The sequence below is a fragment of the Falco naumanni genome, chromosome 15 (assembly GCF_017639655.2).
Source record: "Falco naumanni isolate bFalNau1 chromosome 15, bFalNau1.pat, whole genome shotgun sequence".
Taxonomy (NCBI): Eukaryota; Metazoa; Chordata; class Aves; order Falconiformes; family Falconidae; genus Falco; species Falco naumanni.
Window position 1 is genome coordinate 1,953,422 of NC_054068.1, and position 20,148 is coordinate 1,973,569.

General features: G+C 41.7%; 1 protein-coding gene across 1 annotated transcript in view; it reads left to right on the forward strand.

Moving 5' to 3' along the window:
- The window catches only part of GALNS (galactosamine (N-acetyl)-6-sulfatase), a 48,915-nt gene that overhangs the window by 10,978 nt on the left and 17,789 nt on the right, over positions 1-20,148 (forward strand). The window contains exons 6-11 of the mRNA XM_040615441.1: positions 626-692; positions 809-936; positions 1,746-1,885; positions 3,097-3,200; positions 9,365-9,501; positions 12,106-12,208. Coding sequence (XP_040471375.1) covers positions 626-692; positions 809-936; positions 1,746-1,885; positions 3,097-3,200; positions 9,365-9,501; positions 12,106-12,208 — 679 coding nt within the window. The remainder of the gene's footprint in view (positions 1-625; positions 693-808; positions 937-1,745; positions 1,886-3,096; positions 3,201-9,364; positions 9,502-12,105; positions 12,209-20,148) is intronic.

Sequence of the window (20,148 nt, forward strand, 5' to 3'; positions counted from 1 at the left end):
AAGACTTCTTTATTCCTTCTCTTCCTGTTTGTAATAACCTTTTGTCTGTTTGCATAACACCATTCTGTGCTCCAAGTCTGTCGTCTGTGCCATTCCTGTCCATTCACTTTTGAGTCGGATATCATCTTATTTCACTTGCTGTTACTCTCCTGAAGACTGCCCTCAGCCCTTCTTTGCTTAATTGGTGTCTAAAGATACTGCTAACATAATGTTTTCAAAGCAGTCCAAGTTCTGATTCCAGGATTGCTCTGTGTTGCTGGAAGTTGTTTTGTACTTCTGAAAAATTGCATTTTGAACAGCTCTCTATTGAAGGGGTAGCAACATGAGATCTTTAAGCATACTACCCCTGTTCTGCTAGCTTAACAGTGAAAGGTCAGTGGCTCAGGTTTGTCCAAAACTTGCAGTTGTCATTAATTTAGATCTAGCTGTTTCACTGCTTTCTCTTGTAAGAAATAATATGGTGACATACTTTTTAATATCTGAAGAGAGTTTGCTGGGTAGCAACTGTGACCTCTTTGTCACCTACTTATACAGTGAGTAAAGGGGAGGGGGGAAGCCTTTTTATGTTGTATATTCCTTAGGATTGGGGTTTTTTTTTCTCCTCTCTGATTCATTTTATCTTAAGATATTATGAAGATTTCAAAATTGATCTGAAGACAGGTGAAGCCAACTTGACCCAGATCTACCTGCAGGTACTGTATTTTAATACTGGTTTCTAAGACACAGTGACTTCATGCTTCTTTTTTTTTGGAGAGATTTATATGGCAGAGGATGATTCTGTTAAATTCATTTTTATTGCTGTTTACAGGAAGCTCTCGATTTTATTAGCAAGCAGCAGGCCAGCCAGCAGCCATTTTTTTTATACTGGGCAATCGATGCTACCCATGCTCCTGTTTATGCCTCCAAACAGTTCCTGGGCACTAGTCAGAGAGGACTGTAAGTCTTGGTTTTGTAGGTATTGGTTTTGTTGGATTTTTTTTTAATTAATACCTCATGCTGCAGAAACAGAAACCCTAAGCATTGTTTTCTAGATCTGCGCATATAGATAATTTCTCAAAAGTGTATACGTGTGCTGAAATACATTAGTGAGGACTTTGCTTGGATTGTTCTTTTGATGATTTTACTATAATCTGAAATAAAGATCATGTGACTAAAATGGGGTGGGAGGGGGGAATCTAAGCTCCTTTGCCAGTTGTGTGAGTAATGAAGTGCTGTATGTGGCACAGATGATTTTTTGGAAGGCTTTTGTATGATTAGTGCCTGTTTTAAAAGCCTATAAATCAGAACAGCAAGTAGAAAAGCATGCATGAAAACTGTAATTTACAGGTGGCAAAGAGCTCTGTAGTTGTTGTGAGCCTTGCTTCTGAGAGTGCAGTTTCAAACCAGCATCCATAAGCAAAGCTATGTTCTAAGTTTCAAGTTGATGGCAAAGTGGCTTTGCCTATGTTTGAGAACTTTACAGCTAGATTTGTATCAGTTGCTGGTCTCTGTCCGAGAGTGGCTTGCGTCTGAATGAATTCTGACTCTTAATACCCAAGAGAGGTTGCTCTCTTCAGGTAAGAGACGCGGGTTTTGCAGTGACAGTGGAAAACTCTGTTGCAGGACCTGATGCATAAGAGCAGTATTTCTGCAGCACAGGTATAAATTATGCCTGCTGAACATTGTGGCTGATTGTAGTGCATTATGCTGTGTGACACTTTTCCTCTTTTGCTGCCTTTAATGTTTTGCATCTACTTTTGCCTCAGATATGGGGATGCTGTGCGAGAAATTGATGATAGCATTGGAAAAATCCTAAAACATCTTCAGAAACTGGGTATCAGTGAAAACACTTTTGTGTTTTTCACCTCTGATAATGGGGCTGCTCTCATTTCAGCTCCTAAACAAGGTGAGTCTCAGATAAATAAACCTGGGCTGGGGCTGTGAAATCAGGGCTTGAATATCTGTCTTGGGGGGGTGGGGAAGAGACATGTACCTGTGGTTTTCCTTTATGCAGTTAGGAGAAACCTCAAAATGCAGAGCGTTTATGTTTAGAGTTAGCTTATGTTCATTACTTCTGGTCACTTTTGGAGGAGTTATCCTTGTTTAAGTGGATTTTTGGCCTAACCCGGTGTGGTTGTTCACCTGTGTGCATTTCTACATGGTGCTCCGCTGTCAGGGGATGAATATTTTTTTATTTATTTAGGACCAGGCACAATATCCATCTACCAAATGCATATTTGAGCTTTCTGAATAATTACAGAGTTCAAGAGTCCCTCCTTCTTTAGCTCTCATCAAAAATGTCAAGAAGAAAAAATATTTTTGTTACTTCGCAAGTTTTCTTTTGTTTAAATGATTGTTTCTCTCAGAGTCATTGCAAATTGATTTTATAACCCACTCTCTTCTATGTGGAGGTAGGTTGTCTCGTGGTTATTGGACCACAGAGCAGGGAGTATCCTGAGTTCTGATTTCAGCTGAACCACTGTTTGACTTTGTGTAACCTGGAATCAGTCACAAGACCTCCCTGTTTTTCCTCAGCAAGCTTAGCTACAAGGTTGGGTTAAAAACCCAGGCATTTCTGCAAAGCACTTCCTATCTCTGAGAGTGAACATCCAGGGAATGCACAATTATTTTTCTCACTCTTGTATCTGCATCTAATACTGCTCTGGTACTTTAAAAGGATTATGAAAAAAAGATACTATTTCTGCCTGAAAGCGTCAGATTTCCTTTAGTTACGAACAGCAGTTAACATCTTTAGAGGGAAGGAAAATGCTAGCAAAGTACTTTCTGTTTGTTTGTATGTTGTTTGGGGTTTTTTTTCTTTGTTTTGTTGATAGCAAGTTGTGTTTAACTGTCACTTTCTCTCTGTGCTGAAAAGACACTCCTACAATTTCATCACAAACAGATATTTTAAAAAAATCCAACGGAACAAACAAACAAAAAAAACCCCCAAACAAACAAAGCCCAACCCAAAACAACCCTGGACATCTTATTTGAAGAAACATTCATGCAGAAATGGAAAAAACTTAAAACTAGCCTAAACATTTCCTAGTTGACAGTGTCCCTTTGAAATACAGTGTTGCATATTGTGGGGTTTTATGGCTTTTTTTGTCTCTCTAGGAGGAAGCAATGGTCCTTTTCTGTGTGGCAAACAAACCACCTTTGAAGGTGGCATGAGAGAGCCAGCTATTGCTTGGTGGCCTGGACATATACCTGCAGGAGGGGTGAGTGTCTGCTTGTAACAATTCTGATCAGTCTAAGTGGACTGAAGTGAATGGAGTTGCTCTTGCTGGGTTCAGTGAGCTTCAGTTCGGACTTTTAACATGCCCAGCATGTCAGTCCAGATGCTTGTCTGAATAAGGAGCTGAATGCTGCCCCAAGAGAACAATGCCATTCTTGTTCATTATTGTGAATTTGCATCTAGAGTGTCTAGGATCAACACTTCTGTGAGCGCCAGGCAGTCTGGTCTTTTTGTCTTCCTGCTCTATTTAAACCCTTCACTCTTTTCGACCATGGTATTTTTAGTGGGTTATATATTTGAGCAAACTGAAGTATAAAGACACATTGCTAATGTGTGTCCCAGTTTAAAGGAGTGTTTTGCCCACACACACTCTCCGTGCCCTGAAGTATCAAGTGATTTGACCCTCAGGGCTCTCACTTTGGTGTTTGATAAAAGTTCCACTTGGGGGGAGGTTTAGATACCAGACTGTTGCTCTTTCCTGCCTGTACAGATATGATCACTTCAAAATAATCCTCCAGTGGCACTACCAGCCTCTCTTGTCCCAGTTCTCATTAAAGAAGGATGCAATCAATTCTTCTGCAGGCAGGGTTCACAGTAAATAATACAGATTCCTTCCCCGTTGTGAGCATCTCTCATCCCTGAAGAAAGTGATACTTCATTAACTGGGCACGGTGCTTAAGACTGCAAACTATTCATAAATAAAACATTTTTCTAAGTTGCATTCCTTTTGATGGTTTGATTGAGTCAAGATAATGATAATTTATCATTTACATTTAGGAGGAAGCCATCAGATACCTTAGATCTGCAGCTGAGGGCAGGAGGGTAGTTTGGTTACATCATTTTTTTTTTAAAGAGTTCACAAAACCTACTAGGGATGTTTTATTATTTTTTTAATTTGAAATGAAAACAGTCTTTTTGTTTAAATTTAAACATTTCCATAAAGCCTTTACAAGCCAAGTACAACAGCCTTGGGCTAGCATACAAGAACATGAAACTGAAGCTGACTGTTTTGTTTTCCATGTCCAAACAAAATAATGTGCTAAAAGTAAACATGCATTATAAGTGGGGACAAGTAAATAGGAGATTTAAAAATTCTTTCCATTGTAGTAACTCAGGGTAATTAAGAACATGAGTAGAGAAATCACTGTGCCTGCTTATTTTCTAACTGTGACTGGCTGGTACCCCTCTCACAGGTAGTCTTTTGCATGTAGTGCAGCGGTGAAGCTTTACATGGCACAGAACACTCTCAGTAGCCTGGTGTGGTGCATGGCTTTTGCTTCTGCCACGGCTGAAGCTGCTGTTTGAATTCCTGTTAACAGCCATTTCTGTGCAGAGTTAACGTGTTTGTGTAGGTGGGTGGACTGACCTCCACTATACTATCATGAACCCACACATGCTTGGTGAGCTGGCGAGTGTGCTAAAGGTTTATTGGGGCACGTATGTGCCTGAAAATCCCCTCCTCCACCACTGCTGATATCATCCTTGGCACTTAAGCACATGCTTAACTTTAAATCCTTCCTGTCCTGGGCTCCAATTCGTGATGCTGCCTGCCAAATGTCTGCATCTGCAGGTGTTACATCCCAGATGTCCTCTTGGACTCCACTCTGGTACCTTGAGGAGCCTGTTCTGAACTCTGTCCCCAGGATGTGCTGCTTTGCTGAGTTAGACTCCCATATGATGCTACTGATAAATAAATATGTGATAGCTACTTATATGTCTTTTCTGCTTGTATTCTTGCCATCGAGGCTGCAGCACTGGTACCCACAGCAGCACTGACTACAGGTGAGAGGTTTGGCATTGCTTCTGTGTAATACAGCTCACGCTATGTTGTGTAGGTGGGGCACCTGTAGGGCACCTGTAGTTATTGATTGATAATTGTCTCTTTCACTGACATGAAGTGACAGACACACATGTTTGCTAGTACAGTTTTGGCTTCTTTTCTGTATCTTACAGAGTCTGTAGCTTCAACATTTTCTTGACTATGAGTTTTTAAATCAGTCAGCCTAACTCCTGTGTAGTCCAAGTAGCTGTAAAACATGGGAAAACTGCTTCAAACTTCTCATTGCTCTCTCTTTTCGAAAGTGTTGAAGGAAACAAAGGCTTGGGAGCCTTGAACCAGGGTGGAAGTGAAAAGCTTCTCAGGAGTGCCAAGCACAAAGCTGAAGGGTCAATTCCTTCCTACACTGGGGTTGCTCCAGGAGCAGTGGTTGTTCCTTTCCAGCCACAGACATTTTGAGGAGCGGACAGACAGTCAGTGACCATTTCAGCACAACTGCAGCCAGAAAAAGAGTTTGTGTCTCTGGCTAGTGAAATCCAGTTATTGAGTGAAAGGCTTATTCCACTGATGGGATCTGGCAGTTTATTAATGACCTTATTGTTATATAGGGTTGGGGGGGGTTGTTTTTATTAAAGAATACATTTGTTTGCTGAAATAAAGGAGTACCGTTTTATTTAAACAAAAGAAGTTAGGTGACAGGATTGTGAACACTTGGCAGGATATCGATAGAGGTTAGGATAATTGGTGCAGTTGGCTGATTTGCAGTTTTTTGGGGGAGAGGAATGCCTCGGGAGTGTGTGTTGCTCTTGGCATCAACATTCAGTTAATTCTGGTCCCCCCTCAGGAATATTTATTCACACACAAACAGGCTTTCTGCAGTTTCCTCCTCAGCTACGTTTTCCAGGTGAATTCACAACAAATCAGCATTTCAACATTCCCCACATCACATCTGCCTTCTGGAAGGATCCAGCTGGAAAAAAAAAAAAAAGAATCATATTCTGTTGGTATTTGAATCCTCCTTCTCTCTTCCCTCACCCTCCTCCCCTTCCTCTCTCGTGCCTGCTTCCTGAAGGAGAAAAGAACATATCAACCCAAAGACAGCATTGCAACCTTTTCTTCACTATCTCCCATGGGGCGCAAATTGAAATTGAATTAGACAGGGATATCAGGTCTGCTTGCTGTGATAACTGTAAAAGGATTTTATTTAAAAACACCCTGACATTTGTTCACCCAGTTTCAAATATTTAGCTTTCCTCCTTTCCATTCCTGGCGGGGGCGACTTTATTAATTGTCGCCTTTGATTCAGAGTTAAAGCTTGAAAGCACTGATAACAGCAGTGGTGACTATTTCTTCTAGCAACGTGGCCCACAGCAAAAGGATTTCATTTTCTTAAAGACGTTATGTGTATACTGAGAGTTTATTAAAAAGAAGGGGGGGAAGGAGGGGGGAAAAATCCGTTCTTACGTGCGTAATACCGGCTGTTTCTCACTGATACGAGCAATATCTGATCTCGCTCTTTTTTATATATTATTTATTTTCTCTGGGCTGTTGCCCTCTCTGGATTTTTCTTTTTCTTTTCTTAAAATAAATAAATAAATGAGAAAGGCAACTAGAATGAAAGAGCACTGTTGACAGGAGAAAATGGTAATTTTTTTATTTTTCTCTGAAAATACTTCAAAGTTTTATATAAATATTAACCTTTCCCCCCTCCCCCCTTCTTCAATGTGGTGCTGCAGAGCACAGATAAATCCAAGTGGCTGTGGCATGGGCATTTAATTTCCTTAAGAAGTTTTCTCTGCTTCACGGAAAAATGTTGTCTGAGACCAGAAACGTAATTGGATGATTAAAGAGAGTCATCTACATCTGGTTATGGTTAATAAGGGCCAGTACAAGAAGACCATAGTGGCCCCACAGGATTGTCACAACACGATGTATAAATTAGGTGATATTAGAGGCACAAGTCTCAGGTCACCGATTGCCTCTTGCTGCCTGTTATCAAAAGATTGAGGCGAGGGAATGCAGTGACAACAAGTAAAGTGACTTTTGGATTTGGCTTATAAATTGTGAGAGGTCTAATTACAAAAAGTGTCAGAAACCAGTTTGCCTGCCTGCTCCTGACGTAGCAGTTGTCAGGGAGCAGACGTGTGCCAGATCTCCTCTTTATTAGACTCCAAGCTCTGCATATGGTGTTCTGCTGACCCTGCAGCTCTCCAAAGGCATGCTCGGGGTAAATTAGCCAGCCGATGAGCCTACAAGGGGCTGAGCATCTTCGCTGAGATGCTGAGTGCTTGTAATCCCCTTTGACTGAGGGAGTGCAGCGTTCCCAACACCAGTGGCTCATGAAGCTGTCCAGCTCTGTAAGGAGTGAGCTGGTGGTTTGGGGTTTTGTACACTGTTTTTTAATGTGTCCGTTCTTTCTGAGTGCACAAACAAGACCAGAGAAGAGCCTATGCAAGGGGCCGGTCCAAGGAGCACGCAGCAGTGTCCCGCAGCTAATCCCACAGACGACGTGGCCAGCTTTGGTTCTCCCCAGCAGTGCACCTTTGCCGAATGGCCCCGGGGAGACCAAGGAGCAGGGTTACACCATCAGAGAGCTCAGTTCTGTTTCCCTCCCCACAGCTGCGTATTGGAAGATCCCCATTCTTTTCTCCATGTAGGGAGGGAACTTGACGTATACATCTGCTTTTTGTGAGGGATTTGTGGACTCACCTCTGTTTGTCACTGCCTACAAGGACAGGCTGAGCATGACCTCTTTCAAGCTGCCTGCTGCAGCAATGCCTGTGAATAAGGCTTAACCTCAAACGCCCGAGACCTTCTGCAAGACCTATTGATCTAGGTCAACTGATCCAACTGCTTTCCTGGGCAAGGATTTCCATGGTCAGGCTTCCTCTTGTGCTTAGAGTTTTGCACTTTGTTTTCTTCTTAAGAGTTGCGGAGGTATTCTTGCGTGCAGCTTTAACTTTATGTGTTCCTGCCAACATCTTTTGATGAATGAAAGCCATTAAATTTTGAAATTACTATAATCAAATAATGTGATATTGTAACGTTAAACTTGTAATTATTCCCCTGCATGTTGCTTTCTCCAGTTTCTTTCTTTTTTTAACTTAATTCTTCCTTTGTATTCACTTTTTTCAGCCCAGTCTCTTAATAAAAGGCTTAGTGTCCCAGCGAAAATAGCATTTTTCCCTTTAGTTTTTTTTTCTAGAGTCAGCATCTCACAAAAATTCATTTATCATGTTATCATTTGTTTTCGTATTTAAGTAATGGGTGTCAGCTTTCAGGCTGGGAGTCTGTTTGTGAGTAGGAAGAGGATTCAGAGCTAAAAAGTCTTTGGTAGTCCCAGCATTGTAATGTTCACACTGCCATTCACAAGGCTGCTGCTAGGACTTGGATTTCAGTCAGAAAGTGCTTCTGTACTTACAGATGGGGGCTTGTATCAGATGGCTTCTTGTTTCCGAACAAGTGGTATGGCTGAAAAGGCTCTTTTATGTTGCATCTTGTGCTTGTGTGTCCTGGTGCAAAACAGTCTTGCTCTTGATTTGAATGTATCTGCTTTAATTTAATGTGTCACTGGCTAATTAAACATCCTGCAACAGGTAACTGCAGCATACTGCAAGCGGGGTGGGAGCAAAGATGCAGAAAGAATCAGTCAGAACAGACTTTTTAGGTTTTTAAAATATAAATAATTAAGACCAGAGAGATTAAGTATGGCTTCCAATTAAGGAAAGGGGAAAAAAAGCAGGGGGGGGAGGGGAAAAAAAAGCTTGCACATCTCCATTGGCGCCAAAACCAGATGTTTTTCTCCCTTATTAAAATATATACTAAAAGTACCACAACTTTACAGTTCTTGTATTTCTGGAAATGGTTTGCAGATTAAGTCATTGGGCTCTTTTTGTTATTATCCATCTATCCCTGTGCTTTCTGGGAAATCTCTCAGGGCATTCTGGATTCCAGAGATGACCTGGAGAGGCTAGAAATCAAGGACCCTTTTTAGCGCCCCCGCCCTGGGTTTAAGTGCTGTTTTTTCAATCCACAAATTACTTGCAATTTGCAAAATTAAGTTGAACTCTGCAAAAACATGCTCCTGTAAAGCAGATACATACAGAGAAGTGAGAAGAGAGGAAAATGAAAAAATGAATCAAAATGCAAATGTTCACTGGAAGTGGAGAAATATGGATCATCTGCTTTCTTTTATTATTTTAATAGGAGGTTTGCTGGTGACCACAGCATTGTAAAGGGAGATATTCTCAAAAGACGTTTAGCTGAGAGGGAGGTTCAGGAACCAATGCTTCTGCTTGGTGGAACCAGCCTGTTTCATTTTGGCTTTTACTGAAGGTCTTTTTGCAAATGCGTTTCTGTTGATTTTTCAGGTCAGTCATCAGCTGGGCAACGTGATGGATTTGTTCACCACCAGCCTCTCCCTGGCGGGATTGCAGCCTCCTGGTGACAGACAGATTGACGGCATTGACCTTTTACCTGCCATCTTGCAGGGCAAGCTAATTGACAGGTTAGTTATGAGCCCAGAGCTCCGACCCTTGCATACTAACTGAAGTGATGCCAAATTTTGGTTTATTTTAAAAATCAGATTTACAGAAATATTTTATAAACTGAATTGATGCCTCTTTACTCCTGCTCAGTGAGGTAGGGTAGCACCAGAGATTTACACTTTGTGCTCATTCTCCAGTGGAGCAAGCAGAGGTGAGATTTCCTGACATGTGGCATGTTGCCATACAGTGGAGTCTGGGGACAGATGAAAATGTCAGGGGGTTAGCAGGGATCCCTGGAACAACATATGGCAATAGGGGAGATAAAAGCCTGAGAAACGTAGCCTGGGTAGGGGAGAATACATTATTTATTACTGGAAAAACATCCAAGAGTATGCTGGGTCCTTATAGCCCCTGCTCGCAAGAGGTTGAAGGTAAAAGCTGCACTGCTGCAGCTGATCTGGAAGCTCATCTCCTCCCAAGGTCCTGTTTCTGTGGATGCTTTTGCAAGAATAGATTTGGGTTAAAGACCTGGGATCTTTATGGGCATGGAGTGCTGTCAGCTGTTGGGTACAGGCACCAAGATCTGACAGCAGATATCCTTGGTGCTCTCATTGGAAGGGCTGGAGGTCAAGAGAGGTCTTGTAGTTGTGATTTTGATGAGAAATTTGGTAGCTTGGGAAACCTGAATACAAACATATTCTTTGTCTGTGAGATAGCAAAGAAATGTGTGTATGGAAAACATACTTGAGTTCTTTTCTGTGTTGGATGTGAGCTTTTATTCTGTAAAATTGCATTTGTGCCTGTTAAGCAAAAAGCATGCTTACAGTATTACCTGAGAGCTCAGCCAGTGGCTGATGAGAGGCATTGCAGGTTCCTCAAACAGTTTATCCCATCTATACTTCTGAAAGTTTGTAAAGCTGCTTTGTTGTTTTAAAAGATAACTTCATTGCAGTCACCAACCCCTTGGAACTGGTGCTGTTTGTGTAACAATAGCAGTCACTCATGGCACATCATGGCTTTTTTTTTTTTTTTTCCCCCCCTAAACCCGACCAGGTCACAGTTTCCACAGTCCCCCAGAAACTTTCCAGGAGATGAAGTTGTTGTGTTCTTTTAATCTTAAAAAGGAAAAAAGCGAATGGGGGTAAAAGAAATCAGTCATAGCAGAATTTAGAGTATGTACTGTAATCCTCTTTCAAAGATGGATTTTTTTTTTTAAAGCAAAAGCCTAACCCCTACTTCTTCAGTCAAAGGGGCACATAATAGCTTGTCAAATAATGAGTGTTTACAGCAAGGAAAGAGGAGACTGGCATACTTTGTGGCATATTTCTTTGGGCTTTTGTTTAATGGTACTGGTTTAAATCAGGTTCTGTACTTGGGCAGATCTCTCAAGCTGCCTTTATTTCACCAGCATTTCAGGTGCCTTAAGGATGCAGGAGTGGGCTCTGCTGGCAGTGGCATTTCCCCTTTGTTCACGGACAGTTCCTGGTGACAAAGGAGAAAAGCTCATCCTTTGTGTAAGGAACCTGCAGGGGAGGCTGCAATTTTAAAATAGAAGAGATCTAAGGCCACTCCTGTCATTCAGACATGGATATTTTAATCTTATCTTGCATTTAGGGATTGTTTTTTCAAGGTGGCATCACTAGAGTGAGTATTTTTTGCTGAGTGGCATCTCTGAACGAAAGACAAAGATGTATGTACCCTACTGACAGTGATAAACAGATTCACCATCTCGTCCTGTCAGCAGCCTGAAACAACTGGAAAGAAGAGCTGACTAAGTCTGATGGCCCTGTGTGATGAGCTCCACCAACAAATCAAACTTCTCTCCTGCAGATAGTCCGTTTCAGTAAAATTTTGTACTCTTCCCTCAAACAACAGTAGCATGTTATTGGGGGATACTGCCAGGAATGATGCCCTAGGAAGGGGTATTGTGTGCATGTGGGTGCAGACCAAATGCTTTAAGCGAGGTGCATTTCTCAACTGTATTTTTAATTAGGAAAACCTTCGGGGGAAAAAATTGCAGTTTTCAGTGGTATGTTTAGATAGTGCCAAGGGAGGTTTTGCAAAAAAAAAAAAGGAGATAATAAAGCATGTCTGGCTGCCAGGTTTTTCCATACAGAGTTTTCCTCAGGTGTCATCCAGAACAGACCAGCACCTGGTGTCCTCCCTGACAGACTCTCCTGTCCATGTGACACTAACGGTACATAGCTTGGTGCTGCCGTAAAGTGGAGACTAAGCATCACAGAGTCTGCAGATCCCCCTTTCTCTTGTGTGCGCGCACACACACACACACGCCACTTCTGAGACATTTGGTGTTTAAATCGGCATGCTCTATAGGAAATAACAGGGTCTGATAGTTCAAGGATTAACAATCACTGGCAGCCAAGCTGTATAATGTTTCATTCTTGCGCTGTGTGAGCTCTCAACTTGATGAACACTTTAAAAAATGTTAATTGAAAACGTTGCAGTAGAGACTATTAGGAGGCAGCCTGTTTCTGACTGATAGCCGAATCGGAAGTCAGACACCATTAAAGTGTTTGTCTCCCTTATCAGCGAGGCTGCTGCGGTGGTGGCTGCCTGGGCCTAGTGTGTTGGCGTTTCTCATGCAGCTCTGCTCTCCTTCTCAGGCCCATATTCTATTATCGTGGCAACGAGATGATGGCGGTGAGAATCGGGCTTTACAAGGCTCACTACTGGACCTGGAGCAACTCCTGGGAGGAGTACAGCAAGGTAACAGGACACTGACCTGCACCCTGGTCTCCTTGGTTCTGCCAGGGAAAAAGAACCCTTTAAAGCAAAGTTTTAATTTGGGGAATGTCACCGGGGCACTTGCAAACCAGCCTATTATTCACAGCCTCTTAAGAGCTACCAGATCTGCTGGTGAAGAGGTGTCACCCCTCTACTGAAATCGGAGACAAGTGAAGGAAAATGAGCAAAGTCCAAGTTGTTCTGAGGGGTGCTCCCTTTAATCAGAACTTAATGCCCCTTAATATTCAGCTTCTTTCCCTGTGGAATTCTGAGCTTTCATGTGTACCCTTACAAAGTTTGGAGTCCGATGCTGAATTGATCACGTGTCTTACAATTTCTAGTACAGAAGACCTGGTGCCCTGAACTACTTAAATGGAATAGGGATGGGTTTGTTGGTTTGGCTTTTTTTTCCCCTTGAATGGGAAAAGGAAAGCCATAGGAACGGCACAGTGGAAAGAACAGCGGTTGTTGAAAACAGTAGAGTACATGTATTTAATCTATTATCAGCATTTTTGTGAGCCCATATCACACTATAAGATGTTTTACATTTTATTTGCCAAATAAGCACAGCTTTTGTAATTTCCTGGCTGATCTTCTCACAATTGGATGTTAAGCACTATTATTTTTCTTCTTTTGTATCTTTCTTGCCTCAGACTTGTGTACTAAACTCTGGGGCATTTCTTGAATGGCAGGTTCACACATGTGCCTTGCTGATTATACCTTTAGACATGAACTAAATGCATTATGGCACAGCTCTCAGCAATTTTGACAGCAGGCTGGTATTGGGGAGGGATTGTTTGTATGATTTTTTTTTATGTCTTTTTTTTTTTTTTTTTAACTTATGGTGGGTCCTCAAGGCATCACAGGTGCAGAAATAAGTGCTGATGACATTTGTCGATATAAAAGTGCATGGTTTCTTTCATTGGGATGTCCTGGGGGTAGAACGAAACGTCAGCTCCAAGGGAGTCATTTACATTCAGGGCTGTAAATATGTGCATTTGTCTTTTTAAGACTGTAATGCTCCAGGAATCAAAGTTTCTGTTTTACACAGAGGAAGGAGGAGGAAGGTTGGCTCCAGAAATGCATTGCACACTGTCTCAATGCTAATTCTACGCAGCTAAAATGAGATAACATATCTGTCTAGGTTAGTATGCAAGCAAAACCCATATATCACATGAGGCGCGGTGTGGAGGATTTTCCCTGTGTGAGACACACTGGGAGCTTGCATGTACGTGTGTATGGGTACATGAATGGGCTTAGAGGCATGCTTTTCCCACGTGTGTGGAAGATAATGTCACACGTTATTTGCTCTCCATTGTCATATAAGCACATACACACAGTTACCTACCTAGCTGGGAAATAAATAAACGTCTGCGTTGATCTAAACTTATTTGTACATGTCTGAGTATGTGTGTAGCTGTGATAATGGGGACCAGTTACTCATTTCAAAGGCTCTCCTACTGTGAGCAATGGCAGTTGTGCAATTAAGGAATATTTATTTCTTTCTAAGTCTTTGTTTAACCACTGTCTGATAAAAGTCAGCAATTATACTGTACATCAGAGAGATTATTAAAAATTCACTTGCTTTCCTGCAGCTTGTATCACATGTGGTTGATGTGGGTAAAATTGGAGCACATTAGTGGACAGGCTAGCCATTAACAACATGCAGAGGAAGCTGAGACTGAAATTTGTTCCAATTCTCCTCATGTCCTCAAGCCATTAATTACAAACCTTGCAAGTTTAAAAATAGAAACAAATCAGAATGCAGGACGGTTCTACAGTTCTGAGTCCTGTTTTAGGAGACCTGTAATCTCACCTTACAATACAGTTGCCTCTTTTAGTGACTGGTTTTCCCAGCTGTATTGATATTGGACTACAGTTACGCTGCCAGAATATAAAAGGCCAATTTGTTTGCTAATTTAATTTGAAAAATGTATTTAAATACAAGCACGTCTGCGGCATTAGGAATTCTGACTGTTGGCAGGTTTGCCGTTCGGTAAGTTTGATTTGCTATCCCAGTAGAACTTCAGCTAATGAGGCCTTGTTAATTGTATGATCTTTAGCGTGGGTTCCTACCATATTGTGAATCCAGTGTGATGACTTAGTAAACTTCCAAATATGATACTCTCTCTGTGTGAAGGTCCAAACTCAGACGTGGAATAAACAAGTGTATCTGGTTGGCATGTCACCCATTTGAAAGAGATCTGAAGTTGGCCAGATGTGTCAAAACAGCTGTCTGCAAATTTTTAAGAGGGTTGTTTTATGGGTAGTTGAGTATCTCATTATTTTGACAGATACATGGCATGTTTTAGCCAAACCTTCTTTCACTTTCAAAATTCCTTTAATTGACAGTGTGGGAAATCATTGATACAGAAAACTTGCGCTGTTTTTAATGCACACTCTGTGAGTTTTTGTTTGACTTTTAGATGAGATTATAGCATTAAAGCAGCCAGAACCATGTTTTCATGTTGATATTGGAGAATATGAAATTGGTGCATGTCCTGGGTCTGTTTAGGACTACCAGGTCTTTCAGGATTAACTAGAAGGAATGTGTGCAATTTTGGCCTCTAACCTGGAAAGCTATGTGTTTCATTGTGGCATAAGTTAGTTAAGTAATAAAATATGTATACACAAATAAAAATGTACCAGAGAGACGCAGTTTACGGAAAGCAAAGCCTAGCAAAGCAGAAAGGGATATAAATGCTTCTCTCCATATGGCACTTGGAATATTTACACTGGAACGATCCCATGCAAGCAGTACACAGGTTTACAGTCATCTTAGACTCCCATGACATTAACATGCCCTTACTGGTCTGCATCCTCTGCCTTATGGCCTGGGATTAAAATTTGTCATCTTTCACAAAGATGAAGTGTGCTGTTCTGTTCTTCCTATTTTTTGTTTGTTTATTTTTTAACCCTCAAGCAATTTTTTTCTAGCCTGACTCCTGTCATAAAGTCTCGTAATCTTGCTCAGTGCTGGAGGATACCTTGATGCTGTCTTTTCTGCTGGCTTAACTTGATTACTCTGGTAACTTGCATTCTTGAATGGTTAGTCTCTTGAAAGCATAAAGGGAAAGCTCACTCAACAGAAGCAAGTGAGTGTAAGCACTCTGTGGGTCATTGTCCTGTAGGTTGCATAGGATGCTTATTTGGGTCTGTTTACCTGGCTTCCATCTCCTTTCATATAGGTGGCTCATGTTTACATAGTTTGACATCTCTGACATTCAAGACATGAGAAGTGGGACAGAGATAAATGAAAGGAAACATTGCTTGAAAAATGTGTTTATATTTTTAAATAGTAGAAAAATTGTAAATAGTTTGGTGGGGAGAGAGAGATCTTCCTCCAGCCCAAGGGCTGACTCCCTGTTGCTCTAGGACTGGTGGATCTCAGTGCATAAGCTTTCCCGCCATCATTGACCAGCTTTTTTCTTGCAGCAAAAATCAGTAGTGATAAAAATAGCCATGCGCTGTGTGTTGGAGCGGAAGTAAGAACTAAGGATAAAGCTGGGGAGATCCCTCTCTTGTATGGTGTAACACGCAGGACTGGAAGTCTCCTGTAAAATGCTGTTCTTGTTGCTTTCACCATCCATCCTTTTAACCTGTAAGTCATGCTTGTTCATTACCAAATTTGAACTGGATTGCAAAGTGCATGACAGATCATGCAAACTTGGCGTTTCTGTTTTACTGCTGCTGGTGCCCGGAGCCATGATGCCAGGTGCACAGCGTCCCATTCCTCAAATACGCATGCCGAGTCTGCATTGTTATGAATTATTTTGTCCACTGGGTTGAAGGGAGAGGTACATTTCACCTTCCTTGTTCAGGAGAGGTCTGAAAGCAGGGGGAAAAAATGAGTATTCTCTATGGATTTATCTGAGTAGTTAGCAAGTCCTTCAGGAATTGCCTAATTTAATGCTATGTAGAGGAGGCAGGAGTATGAGCTGGCAGGAGAAAGGAAATTTCCTTCTGCCTGCCACAGAGACTATCCAGCAGAAAATAGTTCTTGTGCCCTCCAAGAGCAGTGGTGCAAGAAAGGAAAAAAATAATTAAGAAAAAAAATGTGGAAAACGCCCTTCAGTTTGTTGGAGAGTGGCTGATAACATCAACCTTTCTGCTGTCAGCTTAGTATCTTGTTAGTAGTCTTCAGTGGTTTTTCATGAGAGCTCCTGTGTCTTTAAATGATTGGTGTAGGTGCCTGCCAGAAGACCCTATTGTTTTAATGTAAAATGCCAAAGGGGTTATTCCTGCTGCAGTCTGTCTGATTGCCCTTCTCCTCTACGTGAAGGGATCGATAAAGCCTTTTCTGCAAGGGGGATGTGAAGTCAAGTAGAACCTCACAAATAATGACATTTGATTGTGGTCTTCTGAGCATATGAGCTAGCCATTGATCGCTTCTGCTTGAGAGCCGCTGGAGCCTTGCTGATCTGCCCATCTTCTGGGGTCTCTTCCAGACAGTTAACACATTAGAAGCAATTTTTGTTCAACAGGGTTGAAGCTTGGCAGTCACACTTTCAGGTGTCTGGTCATTCAGAGATCCAGTTTGGGAGGCTTTTGCTGGGAATTGCCAGGCGAGTGAGAACAACCACTTACCCATGCTGTGGCAAGCAGCGAGAAACAACATTCCTGGCTTTAATTAACTGCTGTTCTTTTCTCCTTCCAATATTAATACAGTTCTGCCGCTCTGGGTTTTGTGTGGCGGAATGAGGAGACATGACCAGGAGACAGACCCCAGATTTGCTGCGCCACTATCAAAATCTGCAGCCGCTTGTCAAGTCGGAGGGATCTGGGATAGCGCCAGTGTGACGAATTGCCAGAGGGCTTACGTTAACACAAGTGGTGATTCCATCGCTTGGCGGAGAGCCCAAACTGGCAACCAGCTGTATTTGTCTCATGTCTATATTGACATAGCATCTGTGGTCCATTTGCTCTGGAAATTAAAGCATAAGCTGTGCAACCAATAGCTGCTAGATTTTAGGAACGGAAAAACAATCCAGGTTACATGATTGCTGGGGAGAAGGGCAGAAAGACGTGCTCGCTGAAAGGTTTACCTGATCTGCAGGAAATGTGGGTTTGGTTTTTTTTTTTTTAAATAATTGCTGGAATTTGTCCTGCAGCAAACACGTCTGCACAGTGGTACAAAATACTGCGCCTGTGTAAGAGACCGGGTGCAGGAGCTAAGCTATTTCTGGTTGCCATCTGATGCTCTTTTATGGGCTCCCTTAGAAGGCATCGAGCCACTCCAGATAGGATATTCTGGTTTGGCTTTCATGCTTTTGTAATTGAGGAAAAAAGCTCCAAGAATTTGCTTAAACACAAGGAGTGATCTTTCTACTTTGTTTGATCAGTGTTACCTGTGAACATGCAAATTACAGTGGATGGTGTGCAAAGTAAAATATTAGGCATGTGCTTTAACTTGCTATTGATCCCCTGCATACTGTCATTAACAGTCTGACAAATAACTAGCTTGAAGGAAATAACAGCAGATGAAGTGGTAGTTGGTTTGGGGTTTATTATCCTGGTGGATAGGGCAGGCATAGCTACCTCTTTGCTCTTCTCAGACATAACATATCTTTATTTCTGGGTGAAGTTGCCATCTTGTTGGCAATGCCAGAGAGCTGAAGCTGGTCCCTTGGTGTAAATGGGGAGAGCTTCTCTGCAGCCTATGGAATGATGAGGCTTCTGCTGCTGCTGGGAACCTGGCACATTTGCATTTATTGTTAAAGCCTGCAGTGTTCTTGGGTCCACAAGGCACGTTGTCGGCTCAGGCTTTTACCAAAAAAAAAAAAACAAACCAACAACAAAAAAAAAAAAAAAAAGAAAAAAAAAAGAAAGAAAAAAGTAAAAAAGTTTTGTTTAATGAAGGGCAAGAAATGATCCTAAATGGTGACATGATTTAAAATGATAATCTAGAAGACAGTCCCCTTCCTCATCAGCCCTGTTCCGCAGCCTGCTGGGGTAGCAGAGCTGGAAGGCAGTTCCTCTCCTACCCAAGGCATACACAAGGAGTTTTGGCATGTCCCTCTGCCCCAGCTCCCAGTACCACACATGACCAAATTGACATGCTTCCCAAACAACCACAGGCATTGTCCAGATGCTCCAGAGTGTGGATTGTCTCATCTTTAAATATTTCTTAAATCTCAAGCAGATTTACTTTATACTGGTTTTGCTCCAGAAAAGCAAAGCAATCCAGACTTGGGGACCTCAGACTTTCAGTTCACTGGTATAGCTGGTTTTTCTCTTCCCATCCTGAGAACTGAAAATGCTTTGACTTACAAAACAGAATGGCATAGAGCTATGGATGATAAATTAAATATTCTTTTCTGTCAAAGGGACAGAAGACTAGGCTCATACTTGTATCTGTAACGTATTACTTTGATGCGGGACAATGCCTTGATGAGGGGTGTAAGAATATAATTTTATGTCTTATTTTTTGCTCATTTGTTGATGAGCAGGTAGAAAATAATTTAAACTCTCTCTGTGAGCTGAATATTGGCAGTTACACAGTATGTAAAAATAATAATAGTTTTATTTATGAATATAGAAAGGCCTTAGAAATGTAAAGGGTGGTTTCAGCCATATTTTAAGTGTGTTATTTATCAATATCATAAAACGATATGCTTGATTTTATTTTTTAATTTATTTTATTTTTTCCCCAATAGACTACTTCTGAAAAGGGTATTGAATGCTTAGATTAGAAAGACAGGTAGCTTTTGGCTAGTGGCATCAGGCAAGTTGTCACAGCACTTCCTTTCCTGGGAGCCTTTGGGATGTAGCCTGGGCTGTGTTCTGGAGTCTCAGCTACAAGGACTTTATGGGAAACAAAAGATAAAATGTAAACAGAGGATTCTATAAACAAATACCCAAGAGACTAAAATCTTCTTTCAAACTAAAGCATTTGCAGCTGAAGAGCATTGTACCAATTAGCAGGCTCTTAATTAAATTGCTTGTTTGATTTGCATCCAAATTATAATTTGGATGTTATGTAGGCTTTGATACCTTTTCATTAACTGTTCCTTTTGAGGAAAAAAAATAATCTGTTTTTCACTGTGTGTTTCAGAGGCCTGTGGCATTGCAAGGTGGAAAGGTCAATCATTTTTGTATCCATTTAAAGTCCATTATTAGTAGGCCACTACAACCTATCAAGCAACTCTCTTATTTTTCCAGTCAGTGATTCAGGAATCTATAGCTCTGTGCAGATAAATGGGATTTCATGGGCTTCTAAACTTCTTGCTTTATTGAAAAGCAGAATATTAACTGCTCCACTGATCAGCTGTCCATTAAAAACACAGGATATTTTTAGAAAATTGTTTGCCAATCAAATCCTACCAACATCTGTAGAGAGCCTTTTCAGTTTGTTTGTTTTATAAGCAAATGCTAGAGCTGCTTTCCCACCTCCATTGAAATATTCCCATTTACCTTCTCTCCATGTCTGTGTCCGTGTCTCGGGGCATTTTGAGGTATTGTAAGGAGCTCAGCATGTTAGCTGGAATTGTAAACCTGAGCTTTAACAAGTTCATTTGGTGCTAGTCCTTGCTGGCCTATGGGGCCCCCTGCTTTATTTGCCATTCAGTGAAATTAGTGCTTTGCATTTTTTGCTATTCCTAGGGCTTAAATGGGTTCTGTTAGCCCTCAAGACTGCAGGCCAGGCTCTAGGTGGTTAGGGAGCTCAACACCTGGCTAATAACTGGCTGGGCTTCGCGAGATGCAGCCTGGCAAGGCATGCAAGGGCAGATGCAGATTGCTTGCTGCGCTGGACTTTAGAGCAGGTGGCTCGCTCTGTCCCTCGGTGGCCAGCAAGTACTTTTAACCCATTGCTGCTAGCAAAGGAAGAGTCCCAGTACTTGTGCCCTGCGTATCCACTGCTGGGATTATCCCAGCTTCTAACCCTGTAGACTTGAGTGTTAGTGACAGGAACATCTCCAGAC